This window comes from Penaeus japonicus, unplaced genomic scaffold (assembly GCF_977035675.1).
Source record: "Penaeus japonicus unplaced genomic scaffold, GWHDUDI00000001_assembly GWHDUDI00000121, whole genome shotgun sequence".
NCBI lineage: Eukaryota > Metazoa > Arthropoda > Malacostraca > Decapoda > Penaeidae > Penaeus > Penaeus japonicus.
This window is the reverse complement of record NW_028234523.1, coordinates 1-14,066: the sequence shown is the minus strand read 5'-3', so window position 1 is coordinate 14,066 and position 14,066 is coordinate 1. Positions and strand designations below refer to the sequence as shown.

General features: G+C 37.7%; 2 protein-coding genes across 2 annotated transcripts; both read right to left on the bottom strand.

Moving 5' to 3' along the window:
* Window positions 1-2,969: 2,969 nt before the first annotated feature.
* On the bottom strand, window positions 2,970-7,673 carry LOC147466537 (uncharacterized). The gene has a single exon (XM_086535368.1). It carries the CDS (start codon window positions 7,578-7,580, stop codon window positions 2,970-2,972), a length of 4,611 nt encoding a protein of 1,536 aa, XP_086391494.1. The 5' UTR covers window positions 7,581-7,673.
* A 2,013-nt stretch (window positions 7,674-9,686) lies between these two features.
* LOC147466536 (uncharacterized) lies at window positions 9,687-13,655 on the bottom strand (the record flags this gene model as incomplete). The annotated part of the gene is made up of 6 exons (XM_086535367.1): window positions 9,687-10,071; window positions 10,265-10,414; window positions 10,558-10,659; window positions 12,798-13,064; window positions 13,260-13,409; window positions 13,554-13,655. Coding segments are annotated over 6 exons (1,041 nt in total), but the record flags the coding sequence as incomplete, so codon positions are not given.
* Window positions 13,656-14,066: the final 411 nt, after the last annotated feature.

Genomic DNA, 14,066 nt, shown 5'->3' with positions numbered 1-14,066 from the left:
TTTCCCTTTTGATTTTCACTACAGTGGCCACACTACCCAGGGCCTATTCTTCTGGTTTCTCAACGACTGAATTCTGCTCTCTTCCTCATCGCTCTGGTAACCGCACTCATGCCGGGAACATTTATCTCATCCCTTCACCTGGGCCGCCACTGCTGCAGTCTAGGTCTGGGGTACTCCAGAACAATAGGATTGTTTATATTACAAAGTAACCTTTTTTCTTTTGCCAGATTCATTTGCAAGAATAAAAGAAACACCTTCAATAGGAAACTTGGGCACTACACCGAACTGTTTATTATATCCATATCTATATAGTCACATTTTAAGTGAACACGGTGAAGAGGAACACTCATTTGTCCACACCAATCCCCAGCCAATATAACATTGGCACCAATGGAGGAGACTTTTTTCTGATAGAAGGTAATATACCTTCTAACATTAAAGGAACACTATGAAACCTGTATCTCTAAAAAAATAACCACAGGTTTACGGTTCCCTTCATCCTACCCTGGAACAGTTGTACCCTCTGAACAAAAAGGTTGGAAGTCTGCCCTTACTTTGCCTATAGAGTGAATATCATTTTTTCCGCAAATTTACATTTGAATCCCTAACACTGGGCAAGAGCTGCTGGAACATCCTTGGGACCTCTTTTCTTTCAAAAACAACATTACCAACAATTACTTTTAGGTTATGACCCAAAAGATTACAATTAAAACACCTGATGGGTCTTCTACTTATCATATCTGGAACTCTGGCTGGTGAATGGCTCAGGCCCTTCTTACAATCATTTACCATTACCTGATCGGGGAAGACGGTTGTGGTGGCATATTACTGACTTAACAATATTTTTTCTCTGACCTTCTGTGGGCAGCGGGTTTATGTATGAGGAGGAAAAATCCTGCTGCCATACGAGCTGCACTGTCTAAATCTTTTCACTCGGTTTTTCATTCAGATAGGAATTCTCACTCTTTCAGCACACGGAAGGAGGACGCTTGAACTCTTCCACATGCATAATTGACAGCAAATTCACATAGTTCTTACAAACGCCCGTCACTTTCCCGCACCAACGTGTAAATAAGTCCGGCTTTTCTCTCTTTGCAAATTCTAAATAATTCTGACTATCATATTTCGTAACTTACGGAACTTCAATCTATTGGCTCCGGCACTAACTCGTACGCCTTTCAGTACAGCACTCTTAACCTTCTCATTAGTCCCATCCCCAGCAGTCATCTACAGCATACACATATATTATATCTTGACTTACCTACCAACACAGACTGAAGCAGCACCGTCCAATATTCCTTAGCCATCCTGAGCATATGCTATTTTCTCAAAATAACTAAAATATTTGTCTACGGCCCTTTCTTGAAATGGAGGGACGAGTTTTACGTTATTTGCCAACATTGAAGGGAACACTGGGCGATGGGAACCGAACCCCTCAATTCCACCCCCCCTAACTCTTGTCAGTCGAAGTTCTCTCTGAATTTCTAATTCGTCTCATTCTAAATTCATTCTTCTATGCTCAATTTCTTTAAGTCTAATCATATGTGCATGTTCATGCCAAACAATCCCTTCTTCTTCAACGTGATTTAAAGCAGACATGTCTATCAGTCATTCTTCCTCCACCATATACTTAATAACCTCATTTCAAAATTCATGCTTTCCATGCCTGACCTTACAATTTATTCTGAAATACTACTTCAACCTTTCACAAATCACATATACGCAATTCAGCCCCAATTTTGCATCTGATGGTGACTGCACAAACCTCTGTTACATCAAAAAGTCATCTTAATTTCTGGCTTCACCTTTAAGAAATATCAATACTCCTTTAAATTTAATTCTAAAATGAGAAAGAAAGATTCCCGTCAGGCCCCCACTTTTGTTACGTAAGCTTTAAACCCTTGCACAGTGACACCTCCTGGCCAAGGGCTGGGTGGCTAACAGATACCCATTAATTATCGATTCATAAATTAGTGTCAACGTATTCTCTTTACTTAAATGTATTCTTTACTGGTTTATTGTCTTCCCATTTCTTATCTCACTTCATATAACTGCATGATCCCTTCAGTCATGTCACTCCATTATCAGTTACGTATTTTCATTAAGTTTTGTAGTCTCTTTTCTAAACCATTTCACTTCAAACTTTAATATACTTTCTTAGTCACTATCACTCCAACAGTTGTCAATCATATAAGGGAGAAGCAGAAAGTCAATATTCACCGTAATACTATATTTACAATAACAATATATTCAATAGTTAAACAATCACCATATCACCGTAAATATCAGATCCAGTCACCATCATTAACACATTATAATATCATAATGAAAAGAATAATATAACATATTAGTTATAAACGAAATACATTATAAGGCCAAAGCAAATAATACAATAATAATGCAAACCACAACCGGCTCCTTCCGACCACCGACCAGCGCTCGCCAGCTCGTTCCCCAAGACAGTCCAAGTACGTTCTGCCCTCCTTCCCCGTTATTCACTATACATTGAAGAAGGTCGAACCGTGAACCCTGAATGACTCTGAACCAGAGGAGTACTCAAATCGAACTGCAGTCTAGAATGCATTGCTTATAAATTGTAATAATCGGGTGAGGAGATGAGCACAGGTCGATGTTCGGGAAGCAGATGCGGTCATCATCATCTTCAGCATTATCACACCTCCCTCCTTAAAAGAAAAAAAAAGTCATTACTTTTTTTTCACAACAAAACATTCAATGCATTACAAATCACAACTTAAGTCATATCAACATGAACAAAATTTATATTTTGGTAAACAAGCAAAACGATACATTGATGTAATACATCACCATAAAACAGAAAATGCATCATCAACACTGCCATCAGTATAATGCTTCTCACTGACAGCACCTGTGAGTAAGATCAAATTAGTACAACTCGTAATAAACATCGGGAGAGACGGTCATAATTGAAAGATGTATTGTAAGCACATTTAATTTCTAGACAGAACATCAGCTATGACATTTTCTTTTCCTTTGATATGGTGGATATCAAGATTATATTTCTGTAACTCTAAACTCCACCGCATGACCCTCTGATTCTTAGAGCTCATCCTCGATAGGAAAACCAAAGGATTATGATCTGTATAAACTTTAAGAGGATGTAAGGCAGGATATACATACACTTCAAAATGCCTGAGTGCTAGAATAAGAGCCAGTGTCTCTTTTTCCACTGTTGAATATTTCTTCTGATGCTTATCAAATTTCTTTGAAAAGAAACATACAGGGTGATCAATACCTTTTCCATCAGCTTGGCATAGTACAGCTCCTGCTCCTATGTCACTCGCATCTACATACAGTGTAAAAGGTTCTGTGAAGTTGGGAGAAACAAGAACAGGAAAGGAAACTAGCATAGCTTTGATCTTCCTGAATGCAGCTTCACATGATTCCGTCCATTTAAATTTTACCTTTTTCTTTAGTAAATCTGTTAGTGGAGCTACTACATCTGAGAAGTTCTTGCAGAATCTTCGGTAATATCCTGCCATGCCAAGAAACCTCATTACATCTCGTTTTGTTTTGGGCATAGAATAGTTATCTATTGCTTCAATTTTTCCATTCAAAGGTCTGACTTGACCCTGACCTACAATATAGCCTAAGTAAGTAACTTTTGCCTGAGCAAAATCACTTTTAACAAGATTAACCGTCAAGTTCGCCTCTGTTAACCTGTCAAATAGCGCCCGTAGCTTGATTATATGATCATTCCAGTTATTAGTGAATATAATCACATCATCGAGGTATGCCTTACAGCCGTCAATACCTGCTATCACGCTGTTGATTAGCCTCTGAAAAGTTGCAGGCGCTGTTCTAAGACCGAACGGGAGGACGCGGTATTGATACAAGCCATCGGGTGTCACAAAAGCTGAAATGCGTTTCGCTCGTTCCGTGAGAGGAATCTGCCAATATCCCTTTAACAGATCAATTTTGGTTACAAATGTAGCATTACCCACTTGATCAATACAATCGTCTATCCTGGGAATAGGATAACTGTCATCTTTAGTTAATGAGTTTACACGCCTGAAATCAGTACAAAATCGCATAGATCCATCTGCTTTCGGAACTAATATACAAGGAGAACTCCACTCACTCATACTAGGCTCGATGATCTGATTTTCCAACATGTAGCTTATTTCTTTTCTTAATTGATTCAATTTTAAGGGGTTAATCCTATAAGGATGCTGTTTGACAGGTGACTGACTACCAACATCAATATCATGATATATAAGTTTAGTCTTGCTCGGAACATCAGAGAATAAATGGGAGTATTCATATAGCAAACAACTTAACTCATCTTGCAGAGGCTCGGGTAAATGATTAATCTTACATGCCAAATCTCTCAAAATTTCAGAGTTAGATATTTTAGGTTGGGGCACGTCATCTAGACAGTCATCATCTTTCCCCTTACATAATACTCCAGTGTCTATAATCTCATTTACCATGATTTCTGCACGTTTACCTTTATCCTTACTTACAGAAAAATCATTCCGTTCGAGATATGGCTTCATCTGATTGATATGACACACTCGTCTGTTCTTACGTCTCCCTGGAGTTTGTATTACATAGTTTAAATTACTTATCTTTTTCTCCACAACATAAGGACCATAGTAACGCGCTTTCAGTGACGGTCCAGGGACGGGTAAGAAGACCAGCACTTTATCTCCTGAAGAAAAAGATCGAAATTTAGTATTCTTATCGTACCAGGACTTCATGCGTCCCTGAGCCTCACTTAGGTTTACTCTTGCCAGTTCACAAGCTTTGCTTAATCTAGCTCGAAATTCCATCACATAATTCAGAATATTTGAGTCTCCATCACTACTCAACCACTTTTCCCTCAAAATTCTTAGAGGACCTCTCACCTCGTGACCAAAGACAAGCTCAAAAGGACTAAAGCCCAAAGACTCTTGAACACTTTCTCTGACAGCAAACAACAGCATCGGAATCCCTTCATCCCACTCTTTCTCCGTGTCATGGCAGTAGGTTCTGATCATATTCTTCAGAGTCTGATGAAATCTCTCAACTGCGCCTTGTGATTCTGGGTGATATGCACTTGAAATATGATGCTCAATACCCAAGACTTCCATTGCTTGTTGAAAGACCCCAGATAAGAAATTACTGCCCTGATCGGTTTGAATAAACTGTGGTAACCCAAAAGTCGTAAAAAACTTTGTTAAAGCCTTAACAATTGCCGAAGCACTAATTTTCCTAAGAGGAATCGCTTCCGGATAGCGAGTCGTCTGGCACATTATTGTCAGGAGATATGCATTACCAGCCTTGGTCTTAGGGAGAGGCCCTACACAATCTACAATAACCTTGCTAAATGGTTCAGACATTGCGGGTATCGGATACAACGGGGCGGCAGTGATTTTCTGGTTTGGTTTTCCAACCACCTGACACTGATGACACGTCTTACAAAAATGCACCACATCTTTCCTCATGCCCGGCCAGTAAAAGTATTTCTGTATCCTACTACAAGTCTTATTAATGCCAAGATGACCTGCCATAGGCGAGTCGTGAGCTAAAGTCAGTATTTGTTTCCTATAGGATTGCGGGATAACAATCTGATGCAACGTGAGCCAATCATCCCCAGCCGACACATATGGTGGTCTCCATTTTCTCATTAAAATACCATCATTCATATAATAACCCGTAGACACATCCGAAATTTCAGCCTCCGTGAGAGCTAACTCAGCAATCTTACTTATTTCCGTGTCCTCCTTTTGCTGATATATTAGATTCTTTCTGTCCACAGGAGAAGAACTTAGCTCGTCTGGAACCTCACTATTATCGGATTCATAAGAAAATAACTCGTTTAGATCTATACTCAAGTCCTCCTCCACAGCGTCACGTACCTGAGAACTTTTCCTTTGATTTTCACTCACAGTGGCCACACTACCCAGCCTATTCTTCTGGTTCTCACGACTGACTTCTGCCTCTCTCCTCATCGCTCTGGTAACCGCACATGCCGGGAACATATCCATCCCTTCACCTGGCCGCTCACTGCTGCAGTCTAGGTCTGGGGTACTCAGAACAATAGGATTGTTTATATTACAAAGTACCTTTTCTTTTGCCAGATCATTTGCAAGAATAAAAGAAACACCTTCAATAGGAAACTTGGGCACTACACCGACTGTTATATCCATATCTATATAGTCACATTTTAAGTGAACACGGTGAAGAGGAACACTCATTTGTCCACACTCAATCCCAGCCAATATAACATTGGCACCAATGGAGGTTTTTTCTGATAGAGGTAATATACCTTCTAACATTAAAGACACTAATGAACCTGTATCTCTAAAAATAACCACAGGTTTACGGTTCCCTTCACCTACCCTGGATACAGTACCCTCTGAACAAAAAGGTTGGAAGTCTGCCCTTACTTTGCCTATAGAGTGAATATCATTTTTCCGCAAATTTACATTTGAATCCCTAACACTGGCAAGAGCTGCTGGAACATCCTTGGACCTCTTTTCTTTCAAAAACCAACAATTACTTTTAGTATGACCCAAAAGATTACAATTAAAACACCTGATGGGTCTTCTCTTATCATAACTGGAACTCTGGCTGGGACTGGCAGTGCCCTTCTTACATTCATTTACATTACCTGTCGGGGAAGACGGTTGTGGTGGCATATTACTACTTACAATATTTTTCCTCTGACCTTCTGTGGCAGCGGGTTTATGTATGAGAGAAAAATCCTCTGCCATACGAGCTGCACTGTCTAAATCTTTCACTCGGTTTTCATTCAGATAGATTCTCACTCTTTCAGGCACACATCTCTTGAACTCTTCCACAAGCAATAATTGACACAAATTCTCATAGTTCTTACAAACTCCCTCACTCTCGCACCAACGTGTAAATAAGTCGGCTTTCTCTCTTGCAAATTCTAAATAATTCTGACTATCAAATTTGCGTAACTTACGGAACTTCAATCTATAGGCTTCCGGCACTAACTCGTAGCCTTTCAGTACAGCACTCTTAACCTTCTCATAGTCCCCACAGTCATCTACAGGCATACACATATATATATCTTGAGCCTTACCTACCAACACAGACTGAAGCAGCACCGTCCAATATTCCTTAGGCCATCCTGAGCTTAGTGCTATTTTCTCAAAATAACTAAAATATTTGTCTACGGCCCTTTCTTGAAATGGAGGGACGAGTTTTACGTTATTTGCAACATTGAAGGGAACACTGGGCGATGGAACCGAACCCCTCAATTCTAACTCTTTCAGTCGAAGTTCTCTCTGAATTTCTAATTCTCTCATTCTAAATTCATTCTCTAGCTCAATTTCTTTAAGTCTAATCATATGTGCATGTTCATGCCAAACACTCCCTGCTTCTTCAACGTGATTTAAAGCAGACATGTCTAACAGGTCATTCTCCACCATATACTTAATAACCTCATTTCTAATTTCATGCTTTCTCATGCCTGTCCTTACATTTATTCTGAAATACTCTGCAACTTTCAACAAATCACATTTACGCAATTCAGCCACTATTTCAACTGATGGTGACTGCACAAACTCTGTTACATCAAAAGTCATCTTAATTCTGGCTTCTCCTTTATATGAAATATCAAACTCCTTTAAATTAATTCTTAAATGAGAAAGAAAGATCCCGGTCAGGCCCCCACTTTTGTTACGTAAGCTTTAACCCTTGCACAGTGACACCTCCTGGCCAAGGGCTGGGTGGTAACAGATACCCATTAATTATCGATTCATAAATTAGTGTCAACGTATTCTCTTACTTAAATGTATCTTTACTGGTTTATTGTCTTCCCATTTCTTATCTCACTTCATATAACTGCATGATCCCTTCAGTCATGTCACTCCATTATCAGTTACGTATTTTCATTAAGTTTTGTAGTCTCTTTTCTAAACCATTTCACTTCAAACTTTAATATACTTTCTTAGTCACTATCACTCCAACAGTTGTCAATCATATAAGGGAGAAGCAGAAAGTCAATATTCACCGTAATACTATATTTACAATAACAATATATTCAATAGTTAAACAATCACCATATCACCGTAAATATCAGATCCAGTCACCATCATTAACACATTATAATATCATAATGAAAAGAATAAGATAACATATTAGTTATAAACGAAATACATTATAATGCCAAAGCAAATAATACAATAATAATGCAAACCACAACCGGCTCCTTCCGACCACCGACCAGCGCTCGCCAGCTCGTTCCCTCAAGACAGTCCAAGTACGTTCTGCCCTCCTTCCCCGTTATTCACTATACATTGAAGAAGGTCGAACCGTGAACCCTGAATGACTCTGAACCAGTGGAGTACTCAAATCGAACTGCAGTCTAGAATGCATTGCTTATAAATTGTAATAATCGGGTGAGGAGATGAGTACAGGTCGATGTTCGGGAAGCAGACGCGGTCATCATCATCTCCAGCATTATCACAATATATATATATATATATATATATATACATATAAATGTATATATATACATATATATACATGTATATATATATATATATATATATATATATATATATATATATATATATATATATATATATATATATATTTCATCGCCATTATCATTGTCTTTATTATGGCATCATTGTTGTCACTGTTATTATCGTAATATATATATATATATATATATATATATATATATATATATATATGTATATATATATATATATATATATATATACATATATATGTATATATATATGTATATATATATATCATATATGTACATATATTTATATATATATATATATATATATATATATATATATAGATATATGTATGTATATATACATATATATAGAGAGAGAAGAAAGGTATGAATGAGACTAAATATCTAAACACGCAAGAGATGTATTTGACGCGTTTCGACGATGTCTTTCTCAATGTATTTTTGAGAAAGACCTCCGTCGAAACGCGTCAAATTCATCTCTTGCGTGTTTAGATATTCAGTCTCATTCATACCTTTCTTCTACATTTGTCACTATGAACACTGTTCATATATATATATATATATATATATATATATATATATATATATATATATATATATATATATATATATATATATATATATATATATATATACATATATAAATAAATATATTTAGTGTGTGTGTGTTGTGTTTGTGTGTGTGTGTGTGTGTGTGTGTGTGTGTGTGTATGCATATATGCACATATATATATATATATATATATATATATATATATAATATATATATATATATAATATATATATATATATATATATATTTATATATATATATATATATATATATACATGTATATATGTACATATATATGTACATATATGCATATACATACATATATATATATATATATATATATATATATATATATATTATGTATATATACATATAAATTCATAATGTGCTAACATTGATGATAACTAATTCTTGCAGATGTTTCTTTACTAGAGTGATGTTCTATAATGTTAGAGATAATAGTAATTGGACCTAAGCCTCTGTTCATTGTTAATATCATTCGAAATTTTGGAATGTGATCGAGGCAATTTCGTAAAAGAGACTCTTTTGAATAGTCTTTTGGGTGAAAATAGTGCTTTATATGACGCTTTGTTTCTGAATCTCATGACTCAATAGTTTTTTTAAGATAAAATTCTGAACTATTTTTGTTATATTTTATTATGAAAATATATTTAATACTATTACATATCTTTCGCCCATCCATGCCTTTTTCATGGTTGGATTTAGCATAGATGTCTAGTTTAAGTGTACATTCTTAGTACAATGGGTACTTCGGGGGAGCGTGGTAGGGAGCGGGCTTGTAGGTGGGCTTGTACTCGGGGTACTGAGCCTCGCCCTCGTAGGTGACCTCAGCTACGAGACCGTCGCCGTTGTCCACGTATTTGACGATCTGCTTGCGGCCGTCGGGGAGGTCCACGGTGTAGCTGCCCTCGGTCTTGTAGCCGTCGCGGGACTCCGAGTGGCCGAAGTTGGCGCCGGTGTAGCCGTCGGCAACACCGTAGTTGTAGTTGTACTTAGGAGGCACCTGAATAGACGAAAAATGAATAAGAAATGTTTCTCAATCTGTATCCAGCGCAGTATGTGTAGGTCATAAACAATTTTACTGAAGTTGTTCATAATTTAAGGTTTTAGAGAATATAAAATCTATTTTCATAAGACCTTTGTTTTATGATATTAGACCACATAGAATCTTGCTAAGCACAGGTTATATTACTTACGGTAGGATATTCAGGTTGCTTGTAGTGGGAAGGGGCATGGTACACTGGTTCGGGAGCGTGGTACGTGGGAGCAGCATAAACAGGTGGCTGATGGTACACAGGAGCCTTATCGGCCAGAGCCACGACGGCCACACACGCTGCGAGGATCACCTGAAACACAAACAACACATCACATAAAAGAAACCGAAGTCGAAAATCAGCATCAGTATAACAGACGTAATTTACATCCTATATGTTGTTTGTTTGTCTTTTCTCTCCTGTGGATAGCGGCTAGTAAGGGGGAGCGTGTGTACCTTGAGAGACATGGCTGATGTTTGATGGCGAGCGAGAGTCTCAGCCGTATATATAGCGGTCCGCATCCTCTGCTGAGAGATGTTCAGGGTCACACACTTACCCTTGTGGGAGAAGGGCGTTTAACCAGTGCCTATGTTAGATCTATTGGCGGTACATAAACATTATATTTTCGTGTGTAGTCGCTGTACATAAACTGCCAGTTATAAGATTGGAATACGCACTGATTAGGGGGGGGGGAGATGTTGCCATATTTCTCTCCTTATACATACTTATTTGCACATTTACATGATGCATATATTGCGTATAATATGTTAGATAGACGTGCACACACAAACACACACACACACACACACACACACACACTATTGTAATACTTAATATTCGTCCTGTATATATTCCTCATCCGTTACTAAACCAAGGTGTTCACTTTTAACGATTCTCGTTCTACTCTTTCCAGCCTAATGCTCCTCTATGCTATCACATTTACACCTTTCATATATATTTTTCTTCCCTGTTGTTTGCTTCCGTTCTTCATATTTCAAACTTCAATTTCAACTCTTCCTTCAGGAGACTTTTTTTTTCTTATCTTCTAATTTTCCTTTCCAAGCGAATTATTTTTTTTAGTAATACTAAAAATCTACAAATTGTGCTTTTTTTTTGGATATACGTGTTTACTCGACAAGAAGTGCAGGAAGAAAAATCTAAAAAGGGTAACGTTCTCACTGGTTTGTAAAACTGCAGTAAAATGAGACAACAGATTTTTATTTCTGGGAAAAAAGGACCCTGTTACGTGATCTGAAAACCCTCCCAGATTTTGATTTCTAATGTCAAATGGGGTTGTTAATCTAATACACAGAAACGCAATGATTACCTCTGACATAACTCAAATGACAATACATCGTAAAAAGTCCATGTATTTTCTAGTTAGTAGAAATTCAGGGAAAACGTGAACATTAAAAAGTGTGTTTAACGAAAATATACACTGCTCTTGCCCTTATAACAATGTAGTGTTAACAGGGGTAATACTGCTTAAGAAAGGGAATAATGATAAACCAGATTACAAAAGTAGAACGTGGGGACGAGATGAACTAAATACGTGTTTTTCGTAAACTGCGAAATATTTAATTTTTGCAACAGCAATTTCATATGACAAAAAGGATATCACAAAAGCTGAAAAATTACCAAACATGCGAGAAACATATTAGGTAGACAACTTTAGAAGCCGTAAACTTTTTTTTTACCGATACCCCCCTCCCCCCACACACAGACAGACACAGACACACAAACGAAAAAAAGAAAAAAAAAAAAAAGATTCTAGGTCCTAAATAGCCTTAACAACGTTAAAATTGAAAGGAATCAATGTGGACGCTTGATGGACTCCGACTCATCCGAAATACGACAACTCCAGCCTTTCACTCTGGTATCCACATTTCTGTTTCACTCCTTAATTAACCAGTCTCATGTATTTTCTTTGGAACTCCCTTTTCCTTCAGACTCGTCCGTACTTCCTGCTGCTGGACTCGATCGTAGGGCTTTTGAACAGCATGTACCTCTGTTTATGCTTTCCTCAAAAAAATAAAAAGTCTCCATTAACAGTCGTAAGCATATTAAACTATCTGTTGTTCCTCCTTCTTTTATGAATTCCAACTGTTGTTTCCCGATTTTTACCTTAACCTTTCTTTACCTTTCTTATCTCTTATGCCTCCCATTATGATAATAAAAGTAACAACAATGATATCATAATAAAGATGACGATAATAGTTATGATTAAAATAATGTGGTCATGTGGTAACTAATTCTCCCAGATGTTGCTTTACTGGAGTGATTGTCTATGATGTTAGAGGTAATAGTGATAGGACCTAGGCCTCTGTGTATTGTTAATATCATTCTAAATTTTGGAATGTGTCCAACGTAATTTTGTATAAGATATCATAGATAGTCTTTTGGATGAAAATAATGTTTCATACAACGTTTTCTGTTTTTGAATCTTAAGACTCAATATATATATATATATATATATATATATATATATATATATATATATATATATATATTGAAGCATTAGTCTGAGTTAGAAAAAGTTTATGAATTATTTTTGTTATATTTTATTATGAAAATATTATATATAATAGTATCATATTTTTCGCCCATCCATGTCTTTTTCATCGGATTGCATTTGAAAAGAATGCAACAGATTGTTAGATTTAGCAAAGATGACTAGTTTAAATGTACATTCTTAGTACACGGGGTACTTCGGGGGAGCGTGGTAGGGAGCGGGCTTGTAGGTGGGCTTGTACTCGGGGTACTGAGCCTCGCCCTCGTAGGTGACCTCAGCTACGAGACCGTCGCCGTTGTCCACGTATTTGACGATCTGCTTGCGGCCGTCGGGGAGGTCCACGGTGTAGCTGCCCTCGGTCTTGTAGCCGTCGCGGGACTCCGAGGCGGCGAAGTTGGCGCCGGAGTAGCCGTCGGCGACACCGTAGTTGTAGTTGTACTTAGGAGGCACCTGAATAGACGAAAAATGAATAAGAAATGTTTCTCAATCTGTATCCAGCGCAGTATGTGTAGGTCATATTTGCAATTTTACTGAAGTTGTTCATAATTTAAGGTTTTAGAGAATATAAAATCTATTTTCATAAGACCTTTGTTTTATGATATTAGACCACATAGAATCTTGCTGAGCACAGGTTATATTACTTACGGTAGGATATTCAGGTTGCTTGTAGTGGGAAGGGGCATGGTACACTGGTTCGGGAGCGTGGTACGTAGGCGCAACATAAACAGGTGGCTGATGGTACACAGGAGCCTTATCGGCCAGAGCCACGACGGCCACACACGCTGCGAGGATCACCTGAAACACAAACAACACATCACATAGAAGAAACCGAAATCGAAAACCAGCATCAGTATAACAAACTTAATTTACATCCTGTATGTTGTTTGTTTGTCTTTTCTCTCCTGTGGATAGCGGCTAGTAAGGGGGAGTCCCATTCACCTTGAGAGACATGGCTGATGTTTGATGGCGAGCGAGAGTCTCAGCCGTATATATAGCGGTCCGCATCCTCTGCTGAGAGATGTTCAGGGTCACATACTTACCCTTGTGGGAGAAGGGCGTTTAACCAGTGCCTATGTTAGATCTATTGGCGGTACATAGACATTATATTTTCGTGTGCAGTCGCTGTACATAAACTGCCAGGTATAAGATTGGAATACGCACTGATAGAGGGGGGGGGGGGGGAGGAATGTTACCACATTTCTCTCTTTATGCATACTTATTTGCATATTTACCTTATGCATATATTGCGTATGATATGTTAGATAGACGTGCTCACACACCCTCCCACACACCCTATTGTAATACTTTGTATTCGTCCTGCATATATTTCTCATTCCTCATTCCATTCTTGCCTTTTGTTTGCTTCATATTTTAAACTTCGATTTCAACTCTTCCTTCAGGAGACTTTTTGTTCTTATCTTCTAATTTTCCTTTACAAGCGAATTATCATTT